Raw genomic sequence first — 14,762 nt, 5'->3', positions numbered from 1 at the left:
CCTGTAACACAGCACTGTATTCTCTACCTGTAACACCACACAGCGCTGTATTCTCTACCTGTAACACCACACAGCACGCTGTATTCTCTACCTGTAACACCACACAGCACGCTGTATTCTCTACCTGTAACACCACACAGCACGCTGTATTCTCTACCTGTAACACACCACACAGCACGCTGTATTCTCTACCTGTAACACCACACAGCACGCTGTATTCTCTACCTGTAACACCACACAGCACACTGTATTCTCTACCTGTAACACCACACAGCACACTGTATTCTCTACCTGTAACACCACACAGCACGCTGTATTCTCTACCTGTAACATTACACAGCACACTGTATTCTCTACCTGTAACACCACACTGTATTCTCTACCTGTAACACAGCACTGTATTCTCTACCTGTAACACCACACAGCACGCTGTATTCTCTACCTGTAACACCACACAGCACGCTGTATTCTCTACCTGTAACACCACACAGCACGCTGTATTCTCTACCTGTAACACACCACACAGCACGCTGTATTCTCTACCTGTAACACCACACAGCACGCTGTATTCTCTACCTGTAACACCACACAGCACTGTATTCTCTACCTGTAACACCACACAGCACGCTGTATTCTCTACCTGTAACACCACACAGCACGCTGTATTCTCTACCTGTAACACCACACAGCACACTGTATTCTCTACCTGTAACACCACACAGCACGCTGTATTCTCTACCTGTAACACCACACAGCACGCTGTATTCTCTACCTGTAACACCACACGGCACGCTGTATTCTCTACCTGTAACACCACACAGCACGCTGTATTCTCTACCTGTAACACCACACAGCACGCTGTATTCTCTACCTGTAACACCACACAGCACGCTGTATTCTCTACCTGTAACACACCACACAGCACGCTGTATTCTCTACCTGTAACACCACACAGCACGCTGTATTCTCTACCTGTAACACCACACAGCACACTGTATTCTCTACCTGTAACACCACACAGCACGCTGTATTCTCTACCTGTAACACCACACAGCACGCTGTATTCTCTACCTGTAACACCACACAGCGCGCTGTATTCTCTACCTGTAACACCACACAGCACACTATATTCTGTACCTGTAACACCACACAGCACACTGTACTCTCTACCTGTAACACCACACAGCACGCTGTATTCTCTACCTGTAACACCACACAGCACGCTGTATTCTCTACCTGTAACACCACACAGCACACTGTATTCTCTACCTGTAACACCACACAGCACGCTGTATTCTCTACCTGTAACACCACACAGCACGCTGTATTCTCTACCTGTAACACACCACACAGCACGCTGTATTCTCTACCTGTAACACCACACAGCACGCTGTATTCTCTACCTGTAACACCACACAGCACTGTATTCTCTACCTGTAACACCACACAGCACGCTGTATTCTCTACCTGTAACACCACACAGCACACTGTATTCTCTACCTGTAACACCACACAGCACACTGTATTCTCTACCTGTAACACCACACAGCACGCTGTATTCTCTACCTGTAACACCACACAGCACACTGTATTCTCTACCTGTAACACCACACAGCACGCTGTATTCTCTACCTGTAACACCACACAGCGCTGTATTCTCTACCTGTAACACCACACAGCACACTGTATTCTCTACCTGTAACACCACACAGCACGCTGTATTCTCTACCTGTAACACCACACAGCACGCTGTATTCTCTACCTGTAACACCACACAGCACGCTGTATTCTCTACCTGTAACACCACACAGTGCTGTATTCTCTACCTGTAACACCACACAGTGCTGTATTCTCTACCTGTAACACCACACAGCACACTGTATTCTCTACCTGTAACACCACACTGTATTCTCTACCTGTAACACCACACAGTGCTGTATTCTCTACCTGTAACACCACACAGCACACTGTATTCTCTACCTGTAACACCACACTGTATTCTCTACCTGTAACACCACACTGTATTCTCTACCTGTAACACCACACAGCACACTGTATTCTCTACCTGTAACACCACACTGTATTCTCTACCTGTAACACCACACTGTATTCTCTTCCTGTAACACCACACAGCACACTGTATTCTCTTCCTGTAACACCACACAGCACTGTATTCTCTACCTGTAACACCACACAGCACGCTGTATTCTCTTCCTGTAACACCACACAGCACGCTGTATTCTCTACCTGTAACACCACACAGCACGCTGTATTCTCTACCTGTAACACCACACAGCACTGTATTCTCTACCTGTAACACCACACTGTATTCTCTTCCTGTAACACCACACAGCACAATTAGCGAAATCAGTGCAGCAGCTGCTTCTGGCTGGTCAGATATGAGGAATCACTCAGGGGATTGAGGAATCCAGACGCACCTCCTGTGACATCACACCCTTCCCCTGTCTGCATCATCAGCCTGTGCTCAGCAAACACACACACACACACACACACACACACACACACACACACACAATGTGAGACAAAGGCAGACAAAGGCATGGAATCTTTGTCTCACAGAGCAGAGGGAGCAGGAGACAATGTGGATTTGCACAGGGGTCATTTTGTTTCACTTCCTGGATTTCTATCAGCTACCTGTGTGGCAGAATCGTACAGATACGGTAATACATTGTATAGACACATATTTAACTTTTAATGGACTTTTATGACGTGTTTACATGTACAGGATCTGCAGCAGATTTGATGCCGCAGATTCAAAGTTGCAGATATACTTTGAATCTAATCTGGGTCATCAAATCTGCTGCCCATCCTGTACATGTGAACGCACCTTTAATAGGAAAAAAAGTTTTCCCTATTCAGAGTTCCCCTTTAATTTTGCTGCAGTGTGAACCCTCCCTGTCTGGATAACGCACTCGAGTTTTCTTTTGCTTTACTCACTGAACTTTTCTTTATTTGAGGTTCACCAGTTAACTTTTTAAAGACATTTGGCAACGTTAGCATTAAAAGAACAAACAAACAAACAAACAAACAAACGGGTCTATCGAATGTTTATTTCATGCTGACCCATTCCTGGAATAAAGAACAAGAATAAAGTACATATTTATAGCATGTTTAATACCTTGGAGAAATGGTAATATTACTCGGGAAATGAAACCCTGTAACTTTTCTGTATGAGAATACAAACTATACATTGCTTAGACAAGAGACAAAGCTGCCTAACATAGTGACAAAATACCAATAACCCCACTGGGCAATGTACTACTGGCTTCATATGTACCTGTGTACAATGTCAAAGTAACTAATTTTTTGGGAATAAGGTATTCATCCATATAAAGTTACTTCCTTGTCTATTAAGACAAAAATTAGAGATAAAACTACAGCAGGTTGAGGGTCATTAGGCCACGAAGGCTCGGCACTTCACTCCCGGTGGCTGGAGAACGGACGCATCCATCTTTTCCAAATGTAATGCTCAGCGTTCCATGAACCCGAACTTACCAAAGTTTCTATCATCTCTAACAAGGATGACCGAATACATTGTATCACATTTGTTATACAACCGGTAGCAACCAGTGTTACTTAAAACACTATAGGCCACAATGTATTTTGGCGACACATACATTTCTATAGGTGTCTGTCACATTCTATCCATACAGGCCAACATGAATGTTTGTAATATGGCGATCCGTACCATTGGCAATACAGTGGACTACCAAATAAATAGGAACGGTAACAATACTAAGCAACTATGGCGACAGTAGTATGGAAGCCCCATGCACAACCATGCATAAAATTCCTATATAGATGACATGTCCCCAACATATGCAATGACATAAATGCATATAAAACACATACAATATTCCTCAAATAAAAAAAACAAAAACGACAGGATGGGCATGGTTTTGAGAACAGGATATAAAATGATGACTGCCAGCTACTGACGCAAACCACATGTGTTACTATTTACAATATTAATATATCACAGCTAATCCATCCTACATACAGAGAAACAATCCTGTAAACGGTATCATCATCGGCATACAGGAGATGATGTACGGACATCAGTGGAAGCAGCATTCATATGGTCAGGTTCCGGCTTTCTCCCGCGCTGGTGTTCAGGGTTAGCAGCACTGGGATTTACTCTCTGCAGGCATGGCTTCCTGGTCCAGCTGGACGCTGCCAACATCGTTTTCCTCTACAGGAAAGTTTTTGGAGTTTGCAAGTATGTTGTCTACCAGGCATCGTGCGGCTTCATCAATGTTAACATTATCCTGGAACAAAGATTGTAATTAGTTTAGAATATATTCAGATCTACCTTAATTTGAACAAACAAATTTGACCATTGCTTACCTCAACTACAGACTATAAGCAAAACTACTGTTGGCTTCAGAAATTTTAGATTAAATATATATTTTTTCTGAAGCCGCTCAAACTTTTTATATGTTGCTCCCTATGGTGAGACTAACAATTCCTTCCATACTTGTTATCTATTCAGTCTCCTTCCCCCATTTCTCAGCTGCTGCTTTCTGCTGAAGACGCAAAAATCTGTGTGTGTGAGCTTCTCCATCTCCCCCTCCCTTCCGAGACGACTGATGTAAACAAGTGCCCATCTGCAACCCTGTAATGGCAGAGGGTTAATCACAGTTAGTTCGTCAGCAACTTGACCTCAAATTAACCCTTTCCAGCATTACAAAGAAGTTGTAGATAAGGCCTGCCAAAGACTTGTTTACATCAGCCGTCTCAGAAGGGGGGGGGGGGGGGGAGGGGAGACAGAAAAGCTCACATAGATTTTTGTGTTTTCAGCAGAACGCAGCAGCTCAGAACTGGGGGAAGGAATGGTTATAAGAATGGTAAACACCTGATATTTTCATAGTTACATAGCAGGATAACAAGCTTTTATATGGTACCAAATTCAAATTTGGAAGGATACAAAGCCCAGAACTTCACAGCTCCCCATTGTAGGTGTGCCTGACCAGAGTAAAGCCAGCCTGTAGGGTAGCTTTCCTATAACAAGACTGCTGGGAACAACGTTCCTCTTTGTTGGCGCAGCAGTGAAGATACAGTGAACAGGCAGCCATAGGGCAGCAAAAACCATCCAGTTATTTTTAAGTGGTTGACCAAGTGTTGTATTCAGTGATCTGGACGATCCCTACCTTATGTTACTTCAGTAGTCAGGCACTATAAATACAAGTTAATTTGGAAGATGTTCCTGATGTATTTATTAAAAACCCACACAGATAACAAACAGCATATAATGTCATCAAATCAATTATTCTCTATGCATATTCCTCAAGCGACAATCATTTAGTCACGTTCACTGTGCAAATATTTAGAATGTTATTCAATTATTCTGTCAAGATTTACAAATCAGGATAAAAGCCAAATACAAATGTGTAACCGGCAGATTATACGGCTTTATAGAGGGAAACTGAACAGATAAAAAGTCTGCAAGGCTGGGTGCACACTGCGTGTTTACAGTTCGTTCTTTTAATCCATTTTATGCAAAAAACAAACGAAAAACTGATGCATTTGTGCGCAAAATGCATCCTTTTTAAAAAACAAAAAACAAAAACGCAGTCGACAACGTTAAAAAAAAAAAAAAAGCGTCTTGATCCACTTTTTAAAAAAGTGGACGTCAATGGAAAAACTGTTCGAAATGGATGCATACAAATACATCATTTCTCAGACCTTTTTTGCATAAACCAGATGGGGGGGAAAAAGAGGGGCGCGCATTGTCAATAAATACAAAGGTTAGTAATAAGCTGCAGGCAAAACCTCAAGGTATACCAATCTATACTGGCTGAATTTTTAAGTATCAAAAACAAACAGAAATAATAATAAAAAAAGTTGTATATCCATACAAAGAGGCTGCATTCAACACTGAAAGCAAAAAAAAATCGTTCATAATAGACATTTAAAAGCAATTACAGTGATACTGTAACCCCCCCCCCCCCTTACTCTCACTTCATTAGTTGACAGTGTCAACTAGGTGGAGCCTCATGGCAATTGGGCCCCATCTTCTGGCTGGGGAGAGGGCTCAACTGTCATGAAGCCCCGCCTAGTTGACCTTGTGCACTGATCTCTGTCTATCCCCTCCGTCTATCCCCTCCATTTACCTCTAGGGTTCAATTCCACTCTTTCACCCCCACATGGAGGAGAGGGAATGCATGTTTTAGGCAGTACTAGTGCTGCAATAGCCTTGTACCCCTCCATTTGGGGAATACCTTGTATGCCAATACTCACAATTCTCAGCACTTTGTATTTCGTATGGTTGTCTACTTCTCACTAGTAGAGTATTGTTTATGAAGACATTTGTTTTGTACATAGTTTACTGGATGTGAAAGCTTTATGACTCAGTGTTGAGTACAACCTCTATGTTTGGGTATACAACTTTTTCTATTTTTCTGTTTTTGATACTTCAGCCACCCCTACCACCGAATACATTATCCCCAAGCAGACCTTTTCTTCACACTTTGAAAACCTAATAAGGAGTTACCTTTGCAGAGGTTTCAAACCATGAAACAAAACCATTTTCTTTACAGAAGTTATCCATCTGAGAGGGGCTGTGTGTGCTGTTCTCCCTTTTTTGATCACATTTATTGGCGAGAAGAATAGCCGGTATGGGACCACCGCCTGGAAGGTGAACTTTGTTATCCAGGTCAGATTTCCACTTAGTTATGGCTTCAAAGGTGGAACCTCTGGTTACGTCAAACACCACAAAGGCTCCCACTGCCTCTTTGTAGTAAACTCTGGTCATGTTCCCAAACCTTTCCTGTCCTGTGAAAAATACAAATACAATCCAATTAACTTTGTAGCTGTAAGAAAAAAGAAAATATATTATATATTTATTTTCATAATATATATATATATATTATATACACACACACACACACACACACATACACTTTCCATTTCTGATCCTTCAAAGACATTCTGGGATTTCCTTAGAGGGGATGATCTAAGAGAGTTGAGCACATTTTGCCTAATTTACCCTAAACAAAAGCCAAATTATAAAGATAGTTATATTAGTAGTGTTGTTTGTTATCTGTAAGGTTAAGTGTATTATTATTTTTTATTTTATTTATAAAGCGTCCTTGATTCCAGAGTGCTGTGCAAGCAATAGGGGTGAACAAACAGGCACATTAAAAGATCAAAAACACATTACATGAAGGTAAATAGCAGACTGGTACATGGGGGAAGAAGACCATGCCCGCGAGAGCTTACAATCCATAAAGGTACGGGGAGCTGAGCAATCTTTACTGTATGCTAAGGTGGGAATACAAATGGGGGTTGGCAGTGAGGTCTAGTGAGGATAAAGGAGTCTCGAGAATGTGTGGCAGTATTGTATGAAGAGGGCATAGTGTGTGCCGTTAGAATGTGTCTTTCCATCATCAATTACTAAGGTCGGATTTATACACTTATCCGGCAGCGTTTCCCTCCGGTGCAGTAGAAAAGCTCCAGAGGGAAAAGCATCTTTGAACGGTTTCCATTAATTTAAATAAGACAGTTTAAAGCATCTGGCGTGTTAACATCGCTGCCGGATCGCCGTACCCGTTGTATGTCAGAACGCTACTTGCTGTGTTCTGCTATATGTCGTTGTTTAATGTAAAAAAAAAAAAATAAATGATAGGACAAATGATGCATTTCTGACATCAGTTGTCTAAAAAGAAGAACGCCGGACTGCCGGATACATGTAAACCCAACCTAACGCCTAACACCGCTCAGTTAGCTGGCATGGAAGAAATGTAAAAGTGTTTTATTGTAGAATAAAGGCGATATGGGCACGTCCAAGCTCAGTCATTAGGCCTTATAAAAAAAGATAAAGATCAAATTTTTACCAAAAGAAAATCAACAAAACATTCACCACATTTTTGCTTCATAAAAACCATTACAGAAATATTTAAAAAATCTTTGCTATTCTGAGCGCCTCCCTAATGGCATGAAGACTGTAATCCATTTAGTGCACAGCTTATGACTGCTGACCCATCACAACCCCCATTGTGGTCATGTAACACTATGAGAATGAGAAGCCGCGATCTGAGAATTCTCATTGATCGGGGTGCAGCCTGGTTAGTAACACATGAGATGATGTGCAACCAAGACCAGAAAAAAAAGTCTTCTCAATAACAAAAAAGAAAGAGCAATGTGTTGTCCCTCGTGTCCATGAGTTCACTTATTTATACTGAATTATTTAACCCCTTAAGGACAGAGCTTGAAATGGCCTTAATGACAGAGACAAATTTTATGAATATGACCTGTGTCACTTTATTCATTAATAACTTCGGGATGCTTTTACCTATCCGGCTGATTCTGAGATTGTTTTCTCGTGACATATTGTACTTCACATTTGTGGTAAATTGGAGTCGATACTCATAATGAATCTTTATGAAACCCAAAATAATGTGAAAAAATGTGAAAAACTGCATTTTTCCAACTTTGAAACTTTTTTGCGTATACAGAAATTGGCTATACCACATAAATTATATATTAAATAGCATTAGCAACATGTCTACTTTATGTTGGCGGCATTTATTAAACGATTTTTCATTTTTTTTAGACGATAGGAAGCTTAAAACATTAGCAGCAAATTTCCAAATTTTCAGTAAAATTTCAAAATCAGATATTTTTAGGGACCTGTTCAGGTTTAAAGTGTATTTGAGGGGCCTGTATGTTAGAAAGCCCCACAAAGCTCCCCATTTCAGAAACTGCACCCCCCACACTCTGCAAAAGCATATCCAGAAAGTGTTTTAACCCTTTAGGGGAGTCACAGAAATAAAAGCTAAGTGTGTAAGAAATTTGAAAATTTTAATTTTCTGTGCAGAGATTTTATTGTAATCCAATATTTTTCATAATTATAAACCTATTACCAGAGAAATGCACCCCAATAATTATTGCCCCGTTTCTGCAGTTTATAGAAATACCCCATATGTGGCCCTATTGCGCTATTTGACGCAACCACAAGCCTCAGATACAAAGGAGCGCCTAGTGAATTTCAATGCCTCCGTTATATTTGGTCATTTCTGACTGTACCACTTCAGGTTGGCAGAGGCTCTGGGGTGCCAAAACCTAAAAAACACCCCTAAAGGGACACCATTTAGAAAACTACACCCCTCAAGGAATGTAACAAGGGGTGCGGTGAGCATTTGGACCCCACAGGTGCTTCACAGATTTTCCGAACAATGTGGCGTGAAAAAAGAAAAAAAATTTTTTTACACTAAAATGTTGTTCTAGCCTTCAATTTTTCATTTTCTTAAAGGGATAAGAGGAAAAAAAAGACACAAAATGTGTAGCGCAGTTTCTCCAGAGTACGGAAATACCCCACATGTGGCGATAAAGTGCCAAGGGGGCGCAGGACGAGCCTCCAAAGGGAAGGAGCGCCAATTGGCTTTTGGAAGCTGAATTTCACTGGAAAGGATTTCAAGGGCCATGTCGCATTTACAGAGCCCTCGTGCTGCCAAGACACTGAAAACCCCCCACAAGTGACCCCATTCTGGAAACTACACCCCTCAAGGAATCTAACAAGGGGCACAGTGAGCATATGGACCCCACTGGTGACTGGCACAAATGTGGAACAATGTGACGTAAAAGTAAAAAATTTAATTTTTTCACTTTCATGGCACAAATGTGCCCGTCATCAAGGGGTCCATATCCTCACTGCACCCCTTGTTAGATTCCTTGAGGGCTGCAGTTTCCAGAATGGGGTCACTTGTGGGGGGTTTCCAGTGTTTTGGCAGCACGAGGGCTCTGTAAATGCGACATGGCTTTCATCATCCATTCTAGCCAAATCCAACCTCCAAAATCCAAATGGCGCTCCTTCCCTTTGGAGGCTTGCCCTGCACCCACATGGCGCTTTATGTCCACATGTGGGGTATTTACAGACTCGGGGGAAATTGCTCTACACATATTGTGTGTTTTTTTCTCTTTTAACCCCTTGTGAAAATGATAAATTCAAGGCTAAACCAACATTATAGTGTAAAAAATGTAATATTTCATTTTCACGCCACATTGTTCCATATTTGTGCCAGTCACCAGTGGGGTCCATATGCTCACTACACCCCTTGTTACATTCCTTGAGGGGTGCAGTTTCCATAATGGGGTCACTTGTGGGGGGTTTCAACTGTCTTGGCAACACAGAGGCCTTTTAAATGCAACATGGCCCCTCGAAATCCATTCCATTCAAATCCAGCCTTCAAAAACGAAATGGCGCTCCTTCCCTTTGGAGGCTTGCCCTGCACCCGCATGGCGCTTTATGTCCACATGTGGGGTATTTCCGTACTCAGGGGAAATTGCTCTACACATTTATTGTTTTTTTTAATCTTTTAGCCCCTTGTGAAAATGAAAAAATCATGACAAGATTAATGATTTAGAGTAAAAACTTTACAAAAATTACACTAAATGTTGGTCTAGCCTTGATTTTTTCCATTTCCACAAGGGGTTAAAAAAGAAAATGAACACAAAACGTGTAGGGTAGTTTCCCCTGAGTACGAAAATACCCCACATGTGGGCATAATGTGCCATATGGGCACAGGGCAAGCCACCAAAGGGACAGAGCGCCATTTAGAGGCTGGAATGGAGGATGGAGGCCATGTCGCAATTACAAAGCTCCTGTGCTGCCAGGACAGTAGAAACCCCCCACAAGTGACCCCATTCTGGAAACTACACCCCATAAGGAATCTAACAAGGGGTGCAGTGAGGATATGGACCCCACTGGTGACAGTCACTTACGTAGAACATATGCCGAGAAAATAAAAAATACCATTTTTTTTCATTTTCACGTCCCAAATGTGGCCGTCACCAGGGGGCCATATCCCCGCTGCCCCCCTTGTTAGATTCCTTATGGGGTGTAGTTTCCAGAATGGGGTCACTTGTGGGGGGTTTCTACTGTCCTGGCCGCACAGAGGCTTTGTAATTGCATCATGGCATCCTCTAATGGGAATAGCGGCCATACCTATTTAGCTGGGGAAAAGGGACAATTCTAATTTATTTGGGGGTATTAGGCCAATTATTAGTTTATAAGGTTGAAAATGACAGGTGTCCATCAAATTCAACCTGTGTTGATCCAGAGGAAGGCAAAAAACCCTCGTGAGGCAGACGACAGTAGCCTCATCACAGGGGAAAAATTCCTTCCCGACTCCATAATGGCGATCAGAATAATCCCTGGATCAACGTGACCCCTGAAATAGGAATAAGGGACAGAATTTAGATAATGTGGAACCCCAATGACGTGTGGTACGCCTTGAAGCGATCCTGTATGCAGAGGCCGGGGTGATCAGGACAGGTGTCACACTGGAAAATTGTGTCCTTCCTGATCCCCCTGTTACGCCACACTCTGCACTTCTTCTGGGGTCTCCCGTTCTCCAGTGTGGGGGGCGTCACCTGGAAAATGTTGTCCTGGTGCGATACGGGGTCCCTCATATCCAGAAGCGCTGGGGCCGCTATATGGCTACTAAATATTAGGGCGCTATTACTACTTCTGATATGTTCGGATCATGCCGCAAGCTACAGGGCAGCGAGGGACCGGAAGAGGGGGCGCTGGTATAAAAGTTATCCCCGTACAGGTGGTGACCTTTATCCAGCAGTGGGAAGATCAGTTCCCGGATGATCTTCCCACTTGTTCCGAGGATGGGGGGGGAGGGGGCATCTGGGGCTGGATTCGGGTGTCCCTTCCTACATACACTCTAAGGGTACGTGCACACTGCGGAATCGCGACAGATAACCCTTCGTGCATTCCGCAGTTGGCACCCGCCGGCGGACTGATGCAGGCGCACGTCTCCGTCCGTGTCATAGACTCCATTCTATGCACGGGCAGATTTCGCTCTCCGTCCAACGTGTTCATTCTTTGGATGGACGACGGATTCCGCCCGTGCATAGAATGGAGTCTATGACACGGGTAGAGACATGCGGCCGCATCAGTCCGCCGGCAGGTGCCAGCTGCGGAATGCACAAAGGGTTATCCTTCGCCATTCCGCAGTGTGCACGTACCCTGGATCTGTAAGTGTACCCTGAGGTACTCTCACAGTGTTTGTAGAATTTCACGCCATACCGTCATCTCTTATTGGGACGGTACTGGCGGAAAAGACGTGTCTGGGAGGCAGCATACGCTACGCTACCCCCCAGACATGTCATTGGAGGATGAGGATGAATGGAGGAAAGAAGGATCCCCCCCATTCATCCTCACTGGCTGTTTCGGTGTCGGAGGCAATAATAACGTATCCCTCTGACGCCGAAAACACCCTGGGGGCCATCTTTATACGGGGATTGGTATATGGGGTATATAGTGGTGTAGTGTCAAACTTTATTCAATGTAGTGTGGTGTAATGTAGTGTTTTTTACGTGTTTTTTTTACAGTAAGTATAAAAAAAAAACCTACGCCAACAAAGGAGTTGCTGATAAATGCCGCACTTATGTTCGGCACTTATCAGCAGACCGTGGCAGTAGGATATAGAAAAAAAACACCCTACGCCAAAAAGGAGGAGTTGCTGATTAGCAGCGCACTTTCGTGCGATGCTGATCAGCACTCAGCGGCGATAGGGTGCGGAAAATAGAAAAAAAAAATTGGGAAAAAAAAAAAAAAAAAAATTTCTACATTCTGAACATCCCTATAGTGGCTGATACGTGTATTACACATATCAGCCGCTAGAGGGCAGCAGAGCGCAAATTCCGGAAAATGACGAGGCTGGAGCCGAAAATAGCCGAGAGAAGACGACGGGGATCGCCGGAAAGACCCGAAGACCGAACGGAAAGATGGAGGACGCCGCGAACCCGGAAGACGCCGATCAGGAGCCCGGGACAGGTGAGTAATGTACAAATACCTGCTCTGGACCCCTCCGCTACCTAGCTGAGGGGTCCAGGGCAGGTATTTACTATTTTCTGGGACTCTGATCGCCGTGCCACCGGCCCGATCGCCGTGAACGGCCGGGCGGCCGTTCACGGCGATCGGGCCGGTGGCACGGCGATCACCATTACTTTTTACAGTAATGGCGGTCGGTGCCGTCCTCGGACAGCACCGACCGCCATTTTTTTCCGGGTCATCGGGTCGCCGATGACCCGGAAAGGTTCCGATCGCCGCTATTGGCTGACCTGAATTGATCAGCCTATAGCAGCGATCGTAAGCACGGGGGGTGTTAACCACCCCCCGTGCCGTGAAGCTACGATGGCCTGCTATGATTTATAGCAGGCCATCTTCCCCGACCGCTGCGTGTGAACACGCAGCGATCGGGGAAACATCGGGCGTAAATTTACGCCCTGATGCGCCAAGTACCAGGGCGCGGGGGCGTAAGTTTACGCCCGATGTCGTTAAGGGGTTAAATAAAACCTTAAAATCTTCCTGCTCTGTAAAGATCACGACAGGCAGGATTACAATAAAAAGGAGATACAACAGGAATCCACCATTTACAATAGCAGATTGTTGCACCCCCTCCCCCCCCCCCTTTGCACAATGATCATGGCACAATTTAGCAGTTGTAAAGCATCTCTCTGCGCTCTTTTAAACCGATGCTGACAAGATGGCTGCTCCTGTAATTATGTGCATAAATAATAATAAATTAGATTAAGACTAAAGGTAGTTTCCCATGTACCAAGTTTGCAGCGGATTACACGTTGTAAGTTCTGATCTGTCCTGTCATTTCCTATGAATCTACAGAATTTCTCATGACGGATTTTCATTCCACTGCGACAATGGAGCCCCTGCCCACTATACATTACCTGCCCGCGCTCCTGTCTGCTTCTCCACTGCTTCTGGCTGTGGCGGGGCTGCGCACTGATTGGCTGAGCGGGATGTCAGGGACCCAGGAGAAGCAAGCAGGAGCGCGGGCAGGTAATGTATTAGCCCCGCAGCTGGTGAGTTAAAGGGGTTGTCCAGCGAAAATCTTTTTCAAATCAACAGATATCAGAAAGTTATATAGATTTGTAATTTATTTCTTTCTATTAAAAAATCTCAAGTCTTTCCATACTTACCAGCTGCTGTATGTCCTGCAGGAAATGTTTTATTTTCAGTCTGACAGTGCTCTCTGCTCCCATCTCTGGCTGAGACAGGAACTGTCCAGAGCAGGAGAGGTTTTCTATGGGGATTCATAGAAAACCGAGACAGAGATGTCAGCAGAGAGCACTGTGTCAGACTGAAAACAAAACACTTCCTGTAGGACATGCAGCAGCTGATAAGCATGGGAAGACTTCAGATTTTTTTAATAGAAGTAAATTACAAATCTATATAACTTTCTTATATCAGTTGATTTGAAAGACAAATATTTTTGCTGGACAATCCCTTTAAGTGGGCAGGGGCTACATTCTCAAAGTGGAATAAAGATCCGCTACAAGAATGTAGACTGATAGGAAATGATACAACAAAGCATCACAGCGGATTTCACTGCGGAACACGCAGCATGAGATCTGCTTCAAACTCAGTATGTGTGAATGTTCCCTAATGTCTCAGTATATTCCCGTTATAGAGCAGCAGGTTTGCTATATATCTATGGGATACAATTCTGTTAGATGCCTGGGATCCAGATGTCCGTCGTAATCCTACGATGCTGGCTCCCTGCCTTCATGATTTTCTTCCTATGCCAAAAATTATGTAGACAGAATAAGGCGAGGCTGTAAATGCTTGTAATATTAACAGACATGACGTTAAGGTTTCATAAGAGGGAGTCCGGACTTATGCAACAATATTGCTCACTAGATTTTTCACTAGACTTGTCCGGTTTCACTAGCATCCCATATCCCACATGGCGGTCAGTCCTCACCCA

General features: G+C 43.7%; 1 protein-coding gene across 1 annotated transcript in view; it reads right to left on the bottom strand.

Annotated features, from left to right (window-relative positions):
- Positions 1-3,051: 3,051 nt before the first annotated feature.
- RAB32 (RAB32, member RAS oncogene family) overlaps positions 3,052-14,762 on the bottom strand; it is a 30,070-nt gene continuing 18,359 nt past the window's right edge. Inside the window, exons 2-3 of the mRNA XM_069954332.1 lie at positions 6,515-6,795; positions 3,052-4,289 (exon numbers count right to left, since the gene is read on the bottom strand). Coding sequence (XP_069810433.1) covers positions 4,140-4,289; positions 6,515-6,795 — 431 coding nt within the window. The 3' untranslated portion in view covers positions 3,052-4,139. The remainder of the gene's footprint in view (positions 4,290-6,514; positions 6,796-14,762) is intronic.

The sequence above is a fragment of the Dendropsophus ebraccatus genome, chromosome 15, assembly GCF_027789765.1.
Source record: "Dendropsophus ebraccatus isolate aDenEbr1 chromosome 15, aDenEbr1.pat, whole genome shotgun sequence".
Classification (NCBI taxonomy): domain Eukaryota; kingdom Metazoa; phylum Chordata; class Amphibia; order Anura; family Hylidae; genus Dendropsophus; species Dendropsophus ebraccatus.
Note: the sequence above shows the minus strand (reverse complement) of the source record. Positions and strands in the feature narration are given on the sequence as shown.